Source organism: Stegodyphus dumicola, chromosome 3 (assembly GCF_044657685.1).
Source record: "Stegodyphus dumicola isolate Sdum_Otavi_A_Nest chromosome 3, ASM4465768v1".
Lineage (NCBI taxonomy): Eukaryota > Metazoa > Arthropoda > Arachnida > Araneae > Eresidae > Stegodyphus > Stegodyphus dumicola.
In genome coordinates, this window is record NC_140770.1 from 168,870,917 (window position 1) to 168,890,410 (window position 19,494).

Below are 19,494 nucleotides of genomic sequence, written 5' to 3' on the forward strand. Positions count from 1 at the left end.
GTCCTCTAGGCTGATATTTTAAAGATTCGAAAAAATGAAGTAATATTTTTAGAAATTGATATGAATTATAAATAGCCAATATTTAATGTTATGAATTATAAATACCAATTTGTGTGATGAAAACCAATACTTTTCTATTTCACTTCGATATTTAAACAGTTAAGTAGCCGTATAACCGTTTGCTACATCTTGTGACTTCTAAGTTCTTCGGTGTGATTAAAAATTATACGGCATTAAGATGATGAAACAGGATTCTCAGTCTATTCAGCAGCTGCTGGTAGCTGAGAAAAGAGCAGAAGAAAAAGTAAATCAAGCGAGAAAACGTAAGAGGATTCTCTAAATATTGCTAAAATATTTTAATATTTTTTACATCCTTGTACTTACTTTACATTCCAGATTTATTATTGTAAAAATATGAACCGTATAAAATTGATTTTCTAATTTTTTTATAGATTTGTTCTTTTAAAATTATATTTTAATCTTAAATTACTTCTGTTTATAATTTCATTATTACTTTTGCATGGAAACTCTTAACTTTCCATTATTTCGGTTTAAGAGGTACTTCTTTCATGTAATGCAAATGCATTCTACCTTTTATTTCTCAGCCCACCGGCGGCCGAGAGGTAAAGTCGCTGAACACTGGTAGTTCGGTCCGAGGCTCGAATCCCGCGAATGGGCTGGCTGCGTGGGTGTTTTCCCCATGTGTATTGTGTATACGAGCCAGTTTCCCTTAGAAAGTCCTCAACGAAGGCATCCCTTCCCTTGGGCAGATAGCCCTCGAGGCTTTGCCATAATTAAATAACTTAACCTAACTTTTTATTTCTTTAATTAGAAAATTATTACAATATCTGGATTGGATATATTTTTTATTCTTTTCATCAGGCAACAAAGGTATGTAATCATAAAGCAACAATTAAAGTAGATTCAAGACCTGATTTATAAAACTTGAAACCTAGTGCAAAACTTCTTTGGTAAAAGTATATTTACAGGTACCCCTTGGCGATACATGGATACCAAGTTTGTGCAATTCTTTGTTATTTTGGCTTTATGTACCAAAAATCGCCACTGCACAAAGTCAAAATAACAAGTCAAAGAATTGTGTAAACTCGGTTACACATTGACTTATTTTCACTTAAAAAAAAAAAAAAAAAAATCCCAGAATTGCACAAACTAGGCATTGCACACTCCCTCGACTTCATCCATGTACATGTCGACCTATTTTCACTTAAAGAAAACATCAGAGAATTGCACAAACTTGCTATTGTGCACTCCCTTGACTTTGTCCATGTACACATCAATATATTTTCATTTAAAAAGTCAAAGGAGCACCCACTTCTAGGTAAAAGTATATTTATGGAACATTCAGCTACTCAGGTTACCATGAATGAAACAACAACTTGGCGATAAACGAAACAACAACTTGGTGATAAATGAAACAGCAACTTGGTGATAAATGAAACAGGAACTTCCAATAATACAAGGGGTACCCTTCAGTCTACTTTAACCAATATTCTAATTTGGAAAGAAGCAGTTGTAGACTTTTGGAGAACATCTTAAATTAAAATAGCATTGCGTAAATAACATTTATTCTGATGTAAAAGAATGTGAAAACTTTGGAAATGATAAAACCATTTATTTATTTCATAGATAAAGAAAATACTGAAACCTGAACTCCCTGCTTTATTTTTTAACCATTCCTATATTTTTTATAATCAAGTGTCTGAGATGAAATTCTGTAATTTGAAATGTTTGTAATGCATCATGTATTTGATGCATAAAAAACATTCATACAACGATAGAGACCCAAAGTCTTGAAGTTTTGTTTGTTCAATTGCGCACTGTTGCTACATGAGCCTCACAAGTGGCATGGAGAGTCTCGAATCGAAGCTCAGTATCTTTGTCTCCAGGTATCTTTTAGCATCTGTGGCATAACTGTCACAATTGTGACTCTAATCTACTCAGAAAGCTGTTCCAAAGTTGTCACTTTGATACAAGCCATCCTGTCCTTAACATACTCCCACAGGAAGAAGTCCAGGACAGTAACTTTAGGCAGCTGAGGTGGCCATGGGATTGGACCACCTCTCCCAATCCATCTTTGTGGGAATTCATCATTCAGTGTGTTATTAACATCCACATGCCAGTAAGAAGGTGTTCCATCCTGCTGGAAGAGCAGGTGATGATTTTGGTATCTTATCTGAGGGAGCACAAAATTAACAAACATATCAAGATATGTGACCAGTGATAGTTGTCTGTGTAATGAAAAAGTGAAATAATTTCATCTGCCATTAAGCTACATCAAATGTTGATCTTTGGGCTGTCTCGTTGATAACCTATATCATCTTGAGGATGTTCATTACCCCAAATTTGCACATTGTGTTTGTTGACCTGGCTCTATTCTTATATGCGTCCTAATTTCACCAAATTTGTCGATATGTGATCTGCACTGGTTATTGGCACGCACGATTGTGTGTTGTACGGCAACCCTGTTGACGTTGAAAAATTGGTACTTTTCTGTTTCGCCGGCGTAAATCTCGCCAAGCAGACTTTATTGGCGACAACATACAGTATACACATAAAAAATTTTAACAAATTTTAGTTCTATGAATTTTTTATTTTGAAGGCATAAACATTTTAATATTGTTTAAAATTTTGTAAAAAGGCATTAGTTTAAGAATTTACTATGCTTTCATGGTTCAACATCCTGATTTGCCAGTTCATATCATGTGACTCAAATGATCTCATCTCATGTAAACTATGCTACAAAAATCTAATTCTCTCAATAATTATCTACATTAATTACAAGTTAAATCTTAGTTTGGAACACAAGTTTAAATCTAAGAATTATTTCAGTTTGTACGAATAGCTTACTCAGAAGTTATGTAAAACCACAGTGCTGTACTTCGCTAGTGCATTCTCATTAGAATTCATGAATTTAACCCTTGACTTTGCGTTTTCTATATTTTTGCTTTCGGGTGAGTGGTGTGATTGCATCCTAATTGACTTAATTTCCGTGAATTTACTTAGGGCATAAAATTGAACTATCTGGTAAAAATTCTATGTAATTATATGTCTGTGTTGAAAGACTGTTGCTGCAACTTGTTTTGAAAATGAGACATAAAAGGTTACCAGCGAGGATATTTCCTTTGGTTTCGGTTGTGTCATTATTGGCGACTGTATCACCTGCACCGGCGAAACGGAAAAGTACTGAAAATATTTTTCCTAGAGTGGTTTAATTGCTCGTTGAATGGTGTCGTGCGTGTTTTGAAATGGCCTGTGTTGCAATGATAGACATAGTGGAAGGATTTCAGTCTCATATTTTATATTGTGTAGAAAGTAAATTTAGTATTAAAAGGTACGATGTTGGAGTTGTTAACAAGTCTTTTGTTCATGGGTGTGTTTATGAGGATTGAAGTGTATTTTTGGAATTTCTGTGTGACTTTTAAAACGGAGCCCGAAATGCGGAGCTGCTATGAAAACTTGGACAAAGAAGGGTGTTTCTGATAGTTCTTGTGTGGATTTGCAGCACTTTTGTTCAGAGACATTGTGTGACTGGCAAAATTTTATTCAGGAATGTATTATGGTAAGTGCATTTTATTTTACTGTTTTTATTTTGTAGAATGTTATGTTCATTGTTTTTTTACTATGAATTTTTGTTGTTATTGTTGTTTTTTTGAATTGTTTGTTATTTAGTTTAGTTTATTTGTTTGATTTGTGTGCAATGCCTAGATTGTACAATTTGTAGATGTTTTTTTAAGTTTAAACAGAATGCTATGTACATGGTATCCTTTAAAATTTATTGTTGTTATGTTAATTTATTGAAGTGAGGTGTGCGTAGTTCATAGATTCCTTCGCTGCCTAGAATGTGCAATTCGTAGATTTTTTTTAAGTTAAAATATATCGCTGTGTACATGAATTCTTGTCAAATATTTTTGGTTAGAAACTTTACGTTTTTGCTATCTAAATATTTTGTTTTTGTTTCGGAGTTTTAGCTTAAATTGTGTGTTCCACAATTTTGTAGCCATTTTAGGCTTAAAGTTCAAAATGTAGACAAAAAATTCAGATAGTAATGGGGTAGCGTGGATTGGCGAGAAATTTGGCGATCTGAGGGTGCATATAAGAGTAGTTCTGTTGACCTTTCCACTGAGGTGAAATGTTGCTTCATCTGAAAATATAATCTTGTCCAAAAAAGATATCCATGTGCTAAAGAATGTCTTCAGCCAACGTTGCTCGTTTAAGTTAATCGTCAGGTTTCAACAACTGCACTTTGTATGCATGAAGCTTTAGCATGGACAGTTAATTTTAGGATACAAAGCTGATGTGATGTTATATATGAATGGATTTCTTTGAACTTTTTGTAAATGTATATGAAATGCAAATAACAATCTCCTCTGATGTTCTTGATAGTCCACTATTTTGTCCCTTAGCAACAGATCCTGTCTTCAGAAACACTGCTTTCCATGCCTTGATTCTGTTAGTGTCAGGAGGCTTTCTACGGTGCTCTCCTCAGAAATGTCATTGAATTGCAATAATGGACCCTAGTTCTTGCATGCACACATATTTGTATTTTTTCAGCATTCATAGTCACATAAATTTTCTAAAACTACTCTTCCATCTTACACCTAAGAAAATTGTCTGGGTTGTTTATTATGTTGAGTATAAATGTTTGAAATTAGGGTATTTCATCTTAGACACCCTGTTTTAACCTATTTTACTATATAATTTATTTATTAAATCTATAAAGCTTATTATATTAATTTAGCATTTTGATATTATTACTATCATCTATAACTGTAAATTATTTATCACATGTTATTGAAAGAATGCATAGTTTGAATAATTGCTTTTTCAGAAGCTGAAAATTTTGTATATCCTGTTAACTGTGTTTAAATTTCTAAATAATAATATTGTACAGGAAAAGTTATGCGCCTGAAGCAAGCAAAAGAAGAAGCTCAGGTAGAAATGCAAAAATTTAGGACTGAAAAAGAGGAAGAGTTTAAAGAATTTGAGGCTAAAGTAAGCAAAACATTTTCATTGAATCTGCTTATTTGATATTTTTCAATTTATTTGTGATAAGCTGACTAAACTGAACACAAGAGAAAAGTCATTTGTCATTGGGTACTCGGTGGTAAATGACTTTTCTGTGCAGTAAAATGACAATTTGAACATTCATCTTAATCTTTTAATTGCTGTTACAACATCTAGTGTTCCTTTTATTTTTTCTTATAGTTGATTAAAATGTCTTCATTCTAATATGCTTGATTTCTTCTTTTCATTTGTATTTTTATCAGTTTCAGAATCATTTGAAACTTCTACAGAATTTTAATAACATTTTATAATTATTATGGTTTTGATGATAAAATAATTTTTTTGAAAGGCTATATCTTTTGAACTGAAAATATTCAATTTTTAAAAGTCTAGTTTTAACTACAGCAGTCTTATCAAATCCTTCAAGAATGGCTTTTCTTAAATTGTTACAACAAAATTTAGAAGCTTCAGAATTGTTTATTATAAACTGTTTAATGATTTAAGCTAGGGTTTCATAAACTTTTTCCAGTCGCAACCCTCTTTTATCACTGAGATTTTTTCGTGACCCCAATAATATTTACAAAAATTTTGTGGGACCTCGTAAGTATTGTGCAACTCCGACACACGCATGAGTGAAACTGTCATTTTTTTCACTTGTAATGTAATATACTATTGCAGTTTTAGGTCATTAACTTTAATTTATAATTTCAAGACATAGAACAATGTGAAAATTTTAAATAAGTAATAAATGAAATGACAGCATCATGTGCAAAGCAAGGAAAATGAACATTTATATTATAAAAAGAATGTGTCAAAACGTTTTCGATTTTTTTTTTTCTTTGTCTGGATTGTCTTATCTTTATCTATTTTCAGATATATTGTGTAAAAAGTATTTGATAATTGTAAAATAATTATAATAAGTTAAAGAAATATCAAAACTGATTAGAGTATAATAAGTTAAAGAAATATCAAAACTGCTAAACGATTTGGCGACCCCCCCCCCCTGCTGCAGGTTTCGCAACCCCCTTGGGGGTCGTGACCCACAATTTAAGAAACCCTGATTTAAGCTATCAACATATCAGACATGCTGATTAGAGTATGGCAACAATTAGAGTAAAGGAGATTGAGGATGGTAGTTCATTTATGCAGTTTTTAATTTATGTTGCAGATACCTATGCTTAAGAAATTTTGGTAGTTGTATAATAAAACCTGGATGCCACTGAAATATGAATGTTGTGCCAGTAATTGCTGTAGAATGTGTGAAGGAACTGACTTCTCTTTAATGAATAAGCAATCAGTATTCAACCCAAATCTTTTTTCCACTTTGTAAAATGTTCTTTGGTGATTTTTACTATTTTGTTAAGCTTTCTAATTTTACCAGAGGCAGCATTTAAAACATTTGAGTTCAAACTGCCTGCAGGTAATTGTTCCAATCTATTACTATTTTGTTGACCATATTGTGCCTATCAATACACGTTTTTATGGTAGTATTCCATAACTTTGAAAATAATCCATTTCTTGCTGATCTGTAGGAGGCAGGTCCAAAATTTTAATCATTCTGTAGGGTTTTATTTTATTTTTCTAATAGTTATTTTTACTTTGGAACAAGCCTTTTCATTACCATTTAGTTTCATACCTACGTTTCCCTACCAGAATAAGTTTTCTGGATTACAATTTATGCAAATAAGGTAGAAACAAGTACTTAAGCTGAGGTTCAAGTTATTTCAGTAGGGAAGTGTTTTCAGCCATGTTTTTGCTATTGTTTAAGCTTGCTATTCTACAATTGTACTTAATACATGCCTGCTACAACATGTCGGTGATCCTTAAATAAGGGCCAACTATGCAAGTTGATTCTGTGCATCTTCAGCTGATTAATTTTATTTAGTATTAGTTAGTCTTAGATTTTCTATTTTGAGTTAAAGCCCAAGTGGAGGCTTCTTTTACACACAAGAGAGGCCATCTGTACATTCATTTTGAGTTGGAATAAAAGTTTCATTTAACCCTTCTTTGGAGTATAAGTGGCTAAAATGTGTGTCGCTGATAGTTTATCGTTGCCACTCGGAAAAATGAGCACGGAAATTAATGTTTCCGCAGTTTTTAATAAATATCTCGGCCGATTAAAGTCGTACGAAGCTGAGAATAGTATCGATGGATTCGGAGAATTTTTCGAAATCCGAGAATACACGTCTTGAATTTCAACTTGGCGCCGTTCCGTAGATATTCAAGAAAAAAGAATTCGGCACGTAGCCAAATCTCTGTAATAGGGAAAACCCAAGAAAAAAATTGGAAAATGTGAGGAAATTAGTTTTTAATTAATATCCTGGCTAATTAAAGTCCCAAGAAGACTCGAATGGTCAAAATGGCGTGCCACGGACTTGCGGAATCCAACGGTGTGCTTCGCTAAGCCCGGGAGACAGCTGTTTTGGAGGAGATGATGTTACTTCACCCCATATATGTATGCGGCTTAAGTGTCTGTTTGTCGCTGATAGTTTATTGGTTGCTTGCGTAACTGTACTAGCCAATGGGGTGAAGTTGCCACGGTACAGGGTTGCCGTTTCAATTGAGATGTAGACAATTAATTTCCTGTAAAACTTGCCTTGGCTATAAGTCTCAGAGCCAAACGCTTAAGCATGCTGGCATATTTTTACCTGAGCCTGCATTTGGACAAGGTCAACTTTATGTTGCCTGTTCAAGAGTTCATGAAAGAATGGACGTAAAATTAAAAAATAATAGATGGTCCTCTGCAAGGCGAGCTTAAAAATGATGGAAAGATCTACACAAGAAATGTTGTGTACAAAGAGATCTTTGACATGTGAATTAACATATCATTATTTAAATCACCTTTATCGATTGAGCTAGCGGTGAGCTCTTAAGTGGTTTCCTTCATAGCATTCTACTTTAAGCTATTAAGCAAGTAGAAGGGGGAAACCCTGTTGGGCAGTAAGCAAAGGGGCATCCTCGCCGTCTGCTCTGGGTAATTCAGTTTAAATTAGCAGACACCTTTGCACAAATCATTTTAATTACAATTTATAATATCTAGAACAGCGGTCATTTCATATAACCGCCAGGCTTTTTTCTAGTTACTTATACAACAAGAACTCGGCAAATAGTAGCTACATGGTTCTTCAGTATTCTAGCTTCTAAGGAACTCTATTTTTTCTAGGATACTACAATGGCACCTGAACTAGGTGATGGATGATAATTCATCACTGACAGAATCTGGAAATTGGAAGAAAGTGGGAAATGTGGGGAAATTAGTTTTGGGTCCCCTAATTCCTAGTCACCTTTTAAAAGGGGAAGTATGTAAGGTATTTTCTCCCTGCTTTTAGCATGCCTTTGTGGTTTAATGGGAGCACATGCAACGCATATTCTAGAAGTCCAAGTTCAAGTTCCGGCAGGGGCATTGCTTATTTTTCATATCTCCTGCTTCAAAATAACCCAATGACTCCTTGTATTCCTATTATAGGTTGTACAATTCCTTTCAAAATGAAAGGAAAAAATACAGTAATAATAGTTAACCCTTTAACTGCTGTGGAAAACGTACAAGATTCATTTCCCAGTGCCACAGTTTTCATGCAGGCACGCTTAGTTATGTGATGTATTAGAGGGAAAATAAGTGCAAATTTTACTTTCTAAAAACTGTTTACTTTCACAAAATAAAAAAATAAAATAAAAAAAAAAAAGTGAATGCACAAAATTTAATATTAGAAGTATAATAAAAATGATATTTTTATAATAAAAAAGATCCCTAAATTGGAGTTTTGATCAATTCATTTTTAGATGAATAAAGTATAATATCAGGTTTCAGTGTTAAATCTTGTGAAATCCAGTATGCCTAAAAAAACATGTATTTCTTCTGAACTGGTTTAATGCCACGATTTTGTTCTTGATTTTTCATTTGCAAGGTGTTTCTTCATAAACTCATCTACAAAATGGTTAGTTTCAGTAACAATATGAAGCACGAGCAGTTTATCAAAAAATACTTCAAAAAAGATAAATGGGTTTGAAACATCCGTTATATCTTTCTTTATTCCTGGAACCTACTACAAAAAGTAAACGAAAACGGAGGACACAGAATAAAAAAAAAAAACATTTTAATCAAACAACACCAGCCAATACCGTGCAGTCATTACTTTCACGGCTTTAGACACATCCCTCTCTCTGATTTCTCCCCATGCTTCTCTGAAATGGTATTTTCCTTTGCATACGTTGTCAAGGTCATTGTTGTGTTGCATTCCAAAGCTTTACGAATAATTTTAGGGGTAGCAGCACAAAGCAAATGATAGTATTTTGAAATGGCGTATATATACGGCCGGGGCAGCTAACGGCTGAGCAAGGCGTATATATATACACCCGCTGCAGTTAAGGGGTTAACTGCTTGCCTGATTATCCCGAGTTATATGAGGTTTGTATATATATTGCAGTTAATTATTATTCCAAGAAAACTCGGGCAAAGCAGAATTAGTTAGTACAATTTGTTTTATCATGGTTTTACTCAGCCTGGAGGAAAGGAAAGGAAATATTCAGCTCAGAAAAATATTGATTGGCAGTTTGGCAAGTTTTTTTGGTTTTGTGGTTCTTTTGGCAGGACTGGTCATGTGTTTTCCCTATTGTATAGTATACGTCGGCTTACGGATTAGTAATGTGTAATGAAGGATAGTTGCATTGAAAAAAAGTAAAGTAATGGAGATGATGCAAGATAGCGAAAGCGATGATTTTTCATATAGTGATCATAACCTCAAGGCATTTTCCGGATGTTATTCCTGCTACTGAAAAAAAAAATCAAATCCAATGAAATAGTGTATTCTGTGCTCTCGTAAAAGAGATTCCAGAGGTAGGCCAGTAAGAAAAGAGACCAGATATCAGTGTATAGAATATCAGGTATCGCTTTGTGTTGTCCCTTGTTTCAAAAACTATCATACAAAGACTAATATTTAACTTTTTAAAATTTGTTCGAGGTAACTCGGGATAGTAAACTAATATTAAAACTAAAAACTTTAACACCTGTAAAAAATTAAAAATTCAACTTAAAACCTATATATTTTGGTTTGTTTCATTTCCTTGTATTTAATAATAAAATTTAAAAATGTGATGTTTTTTTGCAATTTTTTTTTCAAAAATAATTAATAATTAATTTATAGCCTTGTTCATGAAAACAAAAGGTGGCTTATTAAGAATCAAGTGAGGTTACATCAAACAAAAGCACAGGTGTTGTATTATACAATTTGATAGTTTGTAAAATACAGCTTCTTAGATATGTGCATTCCTGCACTAGATGAAGTGGCATATATTTCTGAAAAAATACAACACTTTCTTTTCTTTAGCAGACAAACTTAATACTTGAGTTACAGTTCATTATGTAAAAAAAAAAAAAACCTACAATTCCAAAACAATGCATACAACCATTCATGGGTTGCCAAATAAAATATACATTTTTGAAAATTTCTGAGTTTCTTACTTTGGCAACATAGCACTTTGCAAAGTTATTCTTGTCACAGTTTGGTCAATAATACCATACTTGCCAGTGGTTCTTTAAGCATATTTTATTTAGGCTCATGGCATAAGTTATTGCAAATATTTGTTTCTGTTATCACTTAACTGATGTAATTTCTTCAGACCAACATCAGTTAAAATGTAATATGGTCAAAAAAGAATTTTTTTTTTTATCTGTAAACCACTTTTCATAACTTTTTAGACATTATTTAACTATGCAACATCATGTAAGTTTCGTTTCCTGATTGTTCTTATAAATATGATAGCATATGATAGAATTTCCTTTTCGTGGAAAAATGGAACTGTGTCTTTTTCAATCAGTAGCAAATTAAAAACAGTTAACGTGTATAGATGAAATATAAATTTTAAAAAGCAGGACTGTCACAATAATAAGTTAACTGAACATGAGAAATTAGTACATAAAAAATGAGAAACATATTTTGTAGAATGTTATGTTCATTAGTTCTTTAGTATGAATTTATGTCATTATTATTGTTTTTTTAAATTGTTTGAAATCTATTTTAGTTTATTTTGTTGTTTAGTGTCTAGACTGTGCAATTCGTAGATGTTTTTTAAAGTTGAAACAGAATGCTGTGTACATGGTATTATTTGAAATTTATTGTTGTTATGTTATTATTATTTATTGTTGTTATTATTTAAGTATGGTTGTCGTTATAGGTCATTAAAGTTGTTGTAGCAGATGATTTATCAAATTTGCAAAGACTTGCAAATCCCGAAATCATTAAATGCATAAAGCTGAATTAAATTGTAAGGTATTCTATCTGACATAATGTTTTCCTTAAGTTTCTAGGTACAAGGGAAAGCAATATTATGAAGATTGAACTAGACACAGATAAAGCTATGAAGGAAATGGAGAAACTTGTGAAACTGAATAAAAGTGCTGTCATTGATTATCTTTTAGAACTTATATTTACTATTGAATGTCAGCCTCATCAGAATTTCAAAGCAGAAGTGCGTTAGATATCTACATTTCTGTTCTTCTTTCCTTATATAAATTCAGGTATTAGTTAAAGTTTCTATTTTTTAATTCATATAATAAAATATTCTTTATCATTTCTGAGGGGAAAGTTGAAAATATAGTATTTACTTCTGTAATTTTTAATTATTTTAAAATCTACTTGTTTATTCAAGTATGCAGAAACTATATTTTATTTTTAGTTATCTAATTGTAGCTTAAGACTTTGTTTGTTTCTCAAATCTAATTTAATATATCAGAATATTAATGATGCCAAATTATTTAATATGCATCTTTTCAAAAATTCAGAAAATGACCAACTTTCAAACCGGAAGATTAAATATATTATCTTATCTCTCTCATTACAGTGTTCTTGTTTTCAAAATAAATATTGTGAATAAAAAGTTTTTAAATTGTGCCATTTTATTTTGTGCTTTGTTTATTGAAATAACTAACTTAAGCTATGTTTCTGTTTAGGAAAAAATGTACAGTCAAAATACATAAATAAAAATGAAAAAATTAAATTCTGAAAAAGTGGGGGAAAATTCAGTAATTTAGAATAAATAAGAGAGTGTGCATATTGATAATTGAGCTTAATATGGTACACTAAAAATTTTCCTACTTTTAAATAATAATTTTGAAATGAACTGAAAAATCATAAAATAAGTTGAATTTTATTTGATTATGATAACAGGCTAAATACATAGGTGCAAAACTGAACATATGTACTTTATGCAGTTCAGAAGCCATACCGAGCAGTAATACCTTTATCTGTCACTAAGGTTTCATTTATCTGTTTGAACTCTTTCACATGAGTAGAGGCCAAAATTTGTTTCTCTCAAACGTCTAAAACATTCATATACATGAATTCTTGTTTGAATGGATTTCCTTCCCCCATGACAGGTAGAATGCTACAGTGTTAACAGTAGCCTACTTAAGTGATTACTTTTCTCTAGGGGATCTTTATGCAGTTTCACCCACTATGTGCAGTTTTCCCTTAGGGTAAGATAGCAGCTGCAAACATCAATAGTTAAATGGGAACTACTCTGATATGCGCCCTCAAGTCGCCAAATATTTTTGGCGAGAAGCTTCATGCTGCCATATTACTATCTAAACTTTTTGTCTACATTTTGAACTTTTAGCCTAAAATGTCTCCAAAAACGTGGTTTTCGCACATGCAAAAACTACATTTTGATCACACAATTTAGCTAAAAATCCAAAACAAAAACAAAAAATTTAGATGGCAAAAACGTAAAGTTTCTAACCAAAAATATTTGACAAGAATCCATGTACACAGCGACATGTTTTAACTTAAAAAAACATCTACGAATTGCACAATGTAGGCAATGAACGAATCTACAAACTACGCACACCTTGCTTTAATAAATTAACATAACAACAATAAATTTCAAAGAATACCATGTACACAGCATCCTGTTTAAACTTAAAAAAAATTCTACGAATTGCACAACTTAGGCAAGGAAGGAATCTACGATCTACGCACTCCTCGCTTTAATAAATTAACATAACAACAATAAATTTCAAATAATACCATGTACACAGCGTTCTGTTTCAACTTTAAAAAACATCTACGAATTGTACAGTTTAGACACTAAACAACAAAATAAACTAAAATAAATTTCAAACAATTTAAAAAAACAACAATAACGACAGAAATTCATACTAAAGAACCAATGAACATAACATTCTACAAAATAAGAACAAGGATAAAATAAAATGCACTTACCATGAATTAATGCGTTTTCGAATAGCAGAAATATAAATTTCATACCGCCTTTAACATGCCGCCACGTAATCACTATCGTATTTACATGACAGCCAGACACACTATCCAGAAAATTTATACTATGGTTCACAAATAAATAAAATCACAAATCCCTACTTCTATCATGCACTGCCATTAAAAATAATCTCCCAGACCCTCTTTCCACAGTTCCAAATACCCACTACCTCTCAACAGGATAGCCACAATCATATTTCCTTTTGCCGAACTTCAATTCAACAACTACCATTTTATCTTTCTCTCCCATCTTCTCAGACACAGAGGCGAACCAACCAGCTCCAGCGAAAGATTTTTCAACGTCAACAGGGTTGCCATAGAACACGCAAACGCGCCAAAAACCAGCGCAGAACACATATCACCACATTTGGTGAAATTAGGGCGTATATTAGAGTTGTACCTAAAAATGGTTACAAATACTTAGTGTCAAATATTTAAATTATTTCCATGCATGTTTACTTCCACTGAAACGTATACCAAATTGCTACAAACATATAATTCACAAAATAACTATCATTTAATTTAAATATAATTAAACCATGTACACGTCGACTTATTTTTACTTAAAAAAAAATCCCAGAATTGCACAAAAATGGCATTGCGCACACTCTTCACTATATCCATGTACACTGCTTTTTTCTCATAAATTAGAAAAATTTCACGAAAATGCATGAAAATTTTGTGAATCTTTAAATTCGGTAAAAAGGACATATATGAAATTACCTGATCGCAAAAAAGTATATACCCTTTCCAAGGATAAACATTTGCACATATAAAATAAATAAAATATCTGAAAACTTTTACCTCTAAATTATCTATTATAAACGTCACCAACGAATTTATAACGCAAACATTAAAAATGTTTGCAAATACTTAGTGTCAAATATTTAAATTATTTCCATGCACGTTTACTTCCACTGAAACATATACCAAATTGCTACAAACATATAATTCACAAAATAACTATCATTTAATTAAATTAAAAAACACTACTTAAAATATAAATAAGCACATACATTAAATTAATAAAAATTAGCTTACAATCCTAATTACTTTAAACTAAATCATTGCTAATAACAATTTTCCAATAATATCATATTAATTTATTTACTCCTTACATTCAGAACAATACATAAAAATAATATCCTCAAATAATTAAAAATACTAACTTACTTAATCTTCTTCAGAATCTTGATTACGTGGCGGATAAACTTTTCTTATTGATTCAATAAAATTATTGAATGATTTTTTCTGCAAATTTTTCCGCCATACTTCCTCCGCTAAATAAAAAGCAGAATTCTCTTTATCATAATGCTTCGGAATGGCGCTTTTTATAGTACTCCACATGCCCTCTATTGTATTCGTATGTGTGCCTGTTTCAGGATCTTTAAAATGATACTTATGGTTCACAGCAAGATGTTGAAAACCTTCATCCTCCAAACAGGCATATGACTTCAAGCAATCAGATATTATTATTGTACCAGATAGAATATACTGCTTAATAAAACTTAATAAGCAATCTTTACTTCTATCTCGCACAACCTTAAAAAAACACTTAATACTACCTCTTTCAATCCCACTAGATACCCATTTCGAATTCACTTTAGATACGGCCATGGGATCCAAAAATTAACCAACACTGTTTCACACAACACAGAATGAAGCGAAATACAAAATGCTATAAAGTACTGCAGATATTTTTCCAGATTTCCCCACTTTTCTGATTAAAGAACTGTAATTCGTCCATTAATGTCACATGACATATCTCATGATCTCTCATTTCCCTCACACAAAATAATGTGTAATCGGAACTGAGTACTTCTCACATTATTCCCAAAGTCCTAGGTAGTAACCTTTATCGCCTACCAAAATGTCGCCAAACTACCTGTTACCATATTCCGAAGATTAGCCGTGTTTATTTTTATCACGCGTTTTGGACAAAATATGTGTAATTGTAACAAATAATTTCATTGTAATACAGTAAATAAAACAAGAATTTTGCTGAAAGAGTTAATTGCCTTTTCCTGCCTTTAAAAGAGTTAACGGTGGCGACTAGGTCTAGCGTGGCTGCTCTTATATGAAGTCGTCGGTTTCAGCTCAGTATTCAGGGTTACCATAAGTTTTCAATTATCCCACCCAAACGTCGTCAAAAACAATTCCAAAAGTCACCAAAATGGGCTAATACTAAAGCTGTGCCAATCCAGATTATTTCCTCAGAAAATCTTATTGTGTACTAAAACACGGTATTTACAGTAAATAGTATAGAAAATTTTCTCAATACTTTTGAAAAATGATAAGAAATATTTAAAATAAACTTTTTCTCTATTCTTGTTCAGTAAAGAAAAGTATTTACCATTAATGATGTAAACAAATTAGTGCTTTCAGTTAATTTTTGGATCTACACTACAATATTTTAATTTATGCATATAAATTACGCAGCATGTTGAAGTGGTCTATGTAGCAAATCTTATAGATTTAATTCACGAGAACACTATGAAAAAGCCATACGAGTTATAGTAATTTTAAAAGTTACTGACTAAACATTAAAATATCTATGCTTGCTATACTAAATATTACAAAAATACACCTGAAGTTATTTAATTTATTATTAATTATTTATTTTATTAAATGTGGGAATTTCAACTTTGATGAGAAAACAAAAAATTTCAATCTGTAGTGTTGAATATCTCATAAAACAGTACATTTTCCATCTTTGTAATATTTGCAAAATGCTGTGAAATGTGAAGTCCAGTGTAAAAGATTTAAATTAGGAGAGAGGTAAAGGAAATGAAAGCCCATAAAGTTTTTTTAATAAGAAAAACAGTCTACACCCTTTCAATCAGCCTACGCATATACTGCTTTAAACACTTTTTTTTCCCAGTGTGACTCTAATTTTCAAAATAACTATTTTTATTCATCCAGTTAATTAAAAATTATTATTTATTTATTTTAACTTTTGCATTTTATGTGCTTATTAAACATTAGAATGATAAGCTTTCGTATCCTTGAGAAAGCCACAGTTGCCACTTCAATACCAATAATTAAATCTTTATTATGATTTCTAAATAAGAAAATTGGCATTTATTTTAGTTAAATGAAACATTCTGCTCTAGCTTCTGAAATTCATATTTTAATTTATGTAAAAATATATTCAATAAAATTTAACTTCAGAATAGTCATAAAATGGGATATTGTTTTATTCTTGTTTGATGATATAATATATAAATAAACTTTGACATTAATAACTATAAACTATGTATGTAAAATTTATATACATTGTACTATCATATATGTTCATGTATTTATTTGCAATGCATGCATTTATAAACAACTTTTCTTGCATGAAAAGCGTATTTTAATTCCACACTGCTTGCATATTAACAAATCCCTTTCTGTTGATATAGACATAAAATTTTTAATGCTCATTGCAATTTTTATGTAACTTACCTGTTTATAAATAGCTGCTGTTTATAATTTCCCTTAAAATATATTTTCGGTACTTTTCCGTTTCGCCGGCGCAAATCTCGCCAAGCAGACTTTATTGGCGACAACATATAGTATACACATAAAAAATATTTAAAAAATGTTAGTTCTAAGAATTCTTTTAAAAAAAGGAAGGCATAAAAATTTTAATATTGCTTAAAATTTTATAAAAAGCCAATAAATAAAGACAATAAATTTGTAAAAAGACATTAAGAATTTACTATGCTTTCATGGTTCAACATCCTGATTCGCCGGTTCATATCACGTGACCCAAGCGATCTCATCTCACGTAAACTACTCTACAAAAATCTAATGCTCTCAGTAATTATCTACATTAATTTCAAGTTAAATCTTAATTTGGAACACAAGTTTAAATGCAAGAAATATTTCAATTCGTACGAATAGCTTACTCAGAAATTATGTAAAACTGCAGTGCTTTACTTTGCTAATGCATTTACATTAGAATGAATGAATTTAACCCTTGACTTTACCTTTTCTATATTTTGGGCTTCGGGTAAGCACCGTGATTGCATCCTAATTGACTTAATTACCGAAAATGGCGTTAGACATAAAACTGAACTATCTGATAAAAATTCTATGTATTCTATATGCCAATATTGAAAGAAACAATCAATCTGATAAGAAAAAGCTGCGACTTGTTTTGAAAATGATGCGTAAAAGGTTACCAGCGAGAATATTCCGGTTGGCATCGGTTGTACCATTATTGGCGACTTTATCGCTTGCGCCGGCAAAACGGAAAAGTACCATATTTTCTTAATTTGGATTTGTGCATGATGCAAATATCAATAACTGTAAGATCTAAAATACCATAAAATGCTCATATTGGTCATAATGTGGGTGCAGCTTCATAAAATACTTTTAGGATATTTCACGGCCGATATGTGTTTATTGTGAAAAGTGTGTTGTTTAATTGCTTTTTAATTACAAGATATTGGCTCTAAAATAGCTGATAATTAAAATTTTTTTATTAAGCAATCTATATAATTATATATATATATATATATATATATATATAATGTTGTATGAACTTAAATCCATTTAGTGCGAATACAAGTTATTATTACTTGCACAATTGCTGCAAAGTTAGTTAATAATAATTTATTTCCTAGACAGTATTGATTAATTGATTATATTATCTCCTAAGTTTAATTAAAGTAGAATTATTTTAAAAGTGTGCATCCATACTGGTAAGTTATATTTTGGTAAGTACATGTTTAATTTTTACTCTTACAATTGTAATATTATTCTTCGTGGTGATTTAACTCCAGTCCCCGTTAAAACATTATTAACATTTTGCTTTCAAATTACTTCAAAACATCTTTCAAAATATAACTTACCAGTATGGATGCACACTTTTAAAATAATTCTACTTTAATTAAACTTAGGAGATAATATAATCAATTAATCAATACTGTCTAGGAAATAAATTATATATATATATATGTTTTTTTTTTTTTTTTTTTTTTTTTTTTTTTTTTTTTTGTTGACATTCTACTTTGTATTTTATTCGTACTTTTACATTTAGACACATCTGTAAAATAAAGAATGTCCTCCAATTTTTTGAAAATATCTAGAATTTTTCACTGAGAGATTTTCATATTTTTCACAGGTTACTTCACATTACCAATTATTTCACTAATATTGATGGTATGAAGAAGTCATCAACTGCCACAATATGCCTTTTTTTTTATGGTTCTATAAATCTAGATTAGGAATTTAAAAAATCTTTTATCCTGAAATTAATTTTTTCAAGCAAAAGCGGAACTATTCTTATATACGCCCTCGCTTAGCGACAAATTTCTCATCAAATATTTTTGCCGAGAAATTTCACAGTGCCATATTACGAAATTTTTTGTCTACATTTCGAACTTTAAGCCTAAAATGTCTCCAAAAACGTGGTTTTGAACACACAATTTAAGCTAAAAATCCAAAACAAAAAATTTAGATAGCAAAAACGTAAAGTTTCTAACCAAAAATATTTGACAAGAATCCATGAACACAGTGGTATGTTTTAATTTAAAAAAACATCTACATGTTGCACAATCTAGACAGCGAAAGAATCTACAAACTACGCACACCTCGCTTTAATAAATTAACATAACAACAACATCTTGTTTGAACTTTAAAACACAGCATCTTGTTTAAACTTTAAAAAAATCTACGAATTGCACAATCTAGGCATTGCACACAAATCAATAAACTAAAATAACTAACAATTCAAAAAACAAGAATAACAACAGAAATTCATAGCAAAAAAAAAAAAACAATGAACATAACATTCTACAAAATAAAATGCACTTACCATAATACATTCATTAATAAAATTTTGCCAGTCACACAATATCTGTGAACAAAAGTGCCACAATTTTGCTATATCACGTCTTTCTGCGATTCAAAATTTCGAAAGTAATGAAAGTAAAACTTCCTCCAAAATTAACTTACTACACAAAAACCACGATCCAAATCCTAAACTCCGCTGACAGCCACATATTTTACCAGTAACCATTTAACTGCAAATCCACAAAAGAACTATCAAAAATGCCTTTCTTTATCCGAGTTCTCATAGCAGCTCCGCATTTCGATTTCCGTTTTAAAAGTCCCACAGAAATTCTAAAAATGCACTTTGATCCTCATAAACACACCCGTGAACAAAAGACTCGTTAACAACTCCAACATCATACCTTTTAATACTAAA

At 31.1% G+C, this 19,494-nt stretch overlaps 1 protein-coding gene across 2 annotated transcripts; it reads left to right on the forward strand.

Moving 5' to 3' along the window:
• Window positions 1-166: 166 nt before the first annotated feature.
• On the forward strand, window positions 167-19,066 carry LOC118201502 (V-type proton ATPase subunit G-like). Of its 2 annotated transcripts, XM_035373619.2 has the most exons (4): window positions 167-323; window positions 4,913-5,013; window positions 11,323-11,539; window positions 18,409-19,066. In XM_035373619.2, exons 1-3 carry the CDS (start codon window positions 239-241, stop codon window positions 11,497-11,499), a joined length of 363 nt encoding a protein of 120 aa, XP_035229510.1. In that variant the 5' UTR covers window positions 167-238; the 3' UTR covers window positions 11,500-11,539; window positions 18,409-19,066. The 2 variants fall into 2 exon arrangements, with proteins under 2 accessions (XP_035229510.1, XP_035229509.1); XM_035373618.2 differs by having other exon boundaries at window positions 11,323-19,066.
• The last annotated feature ends 428 nt before the right edge of the window (window positions 19,067-19,494 follow it).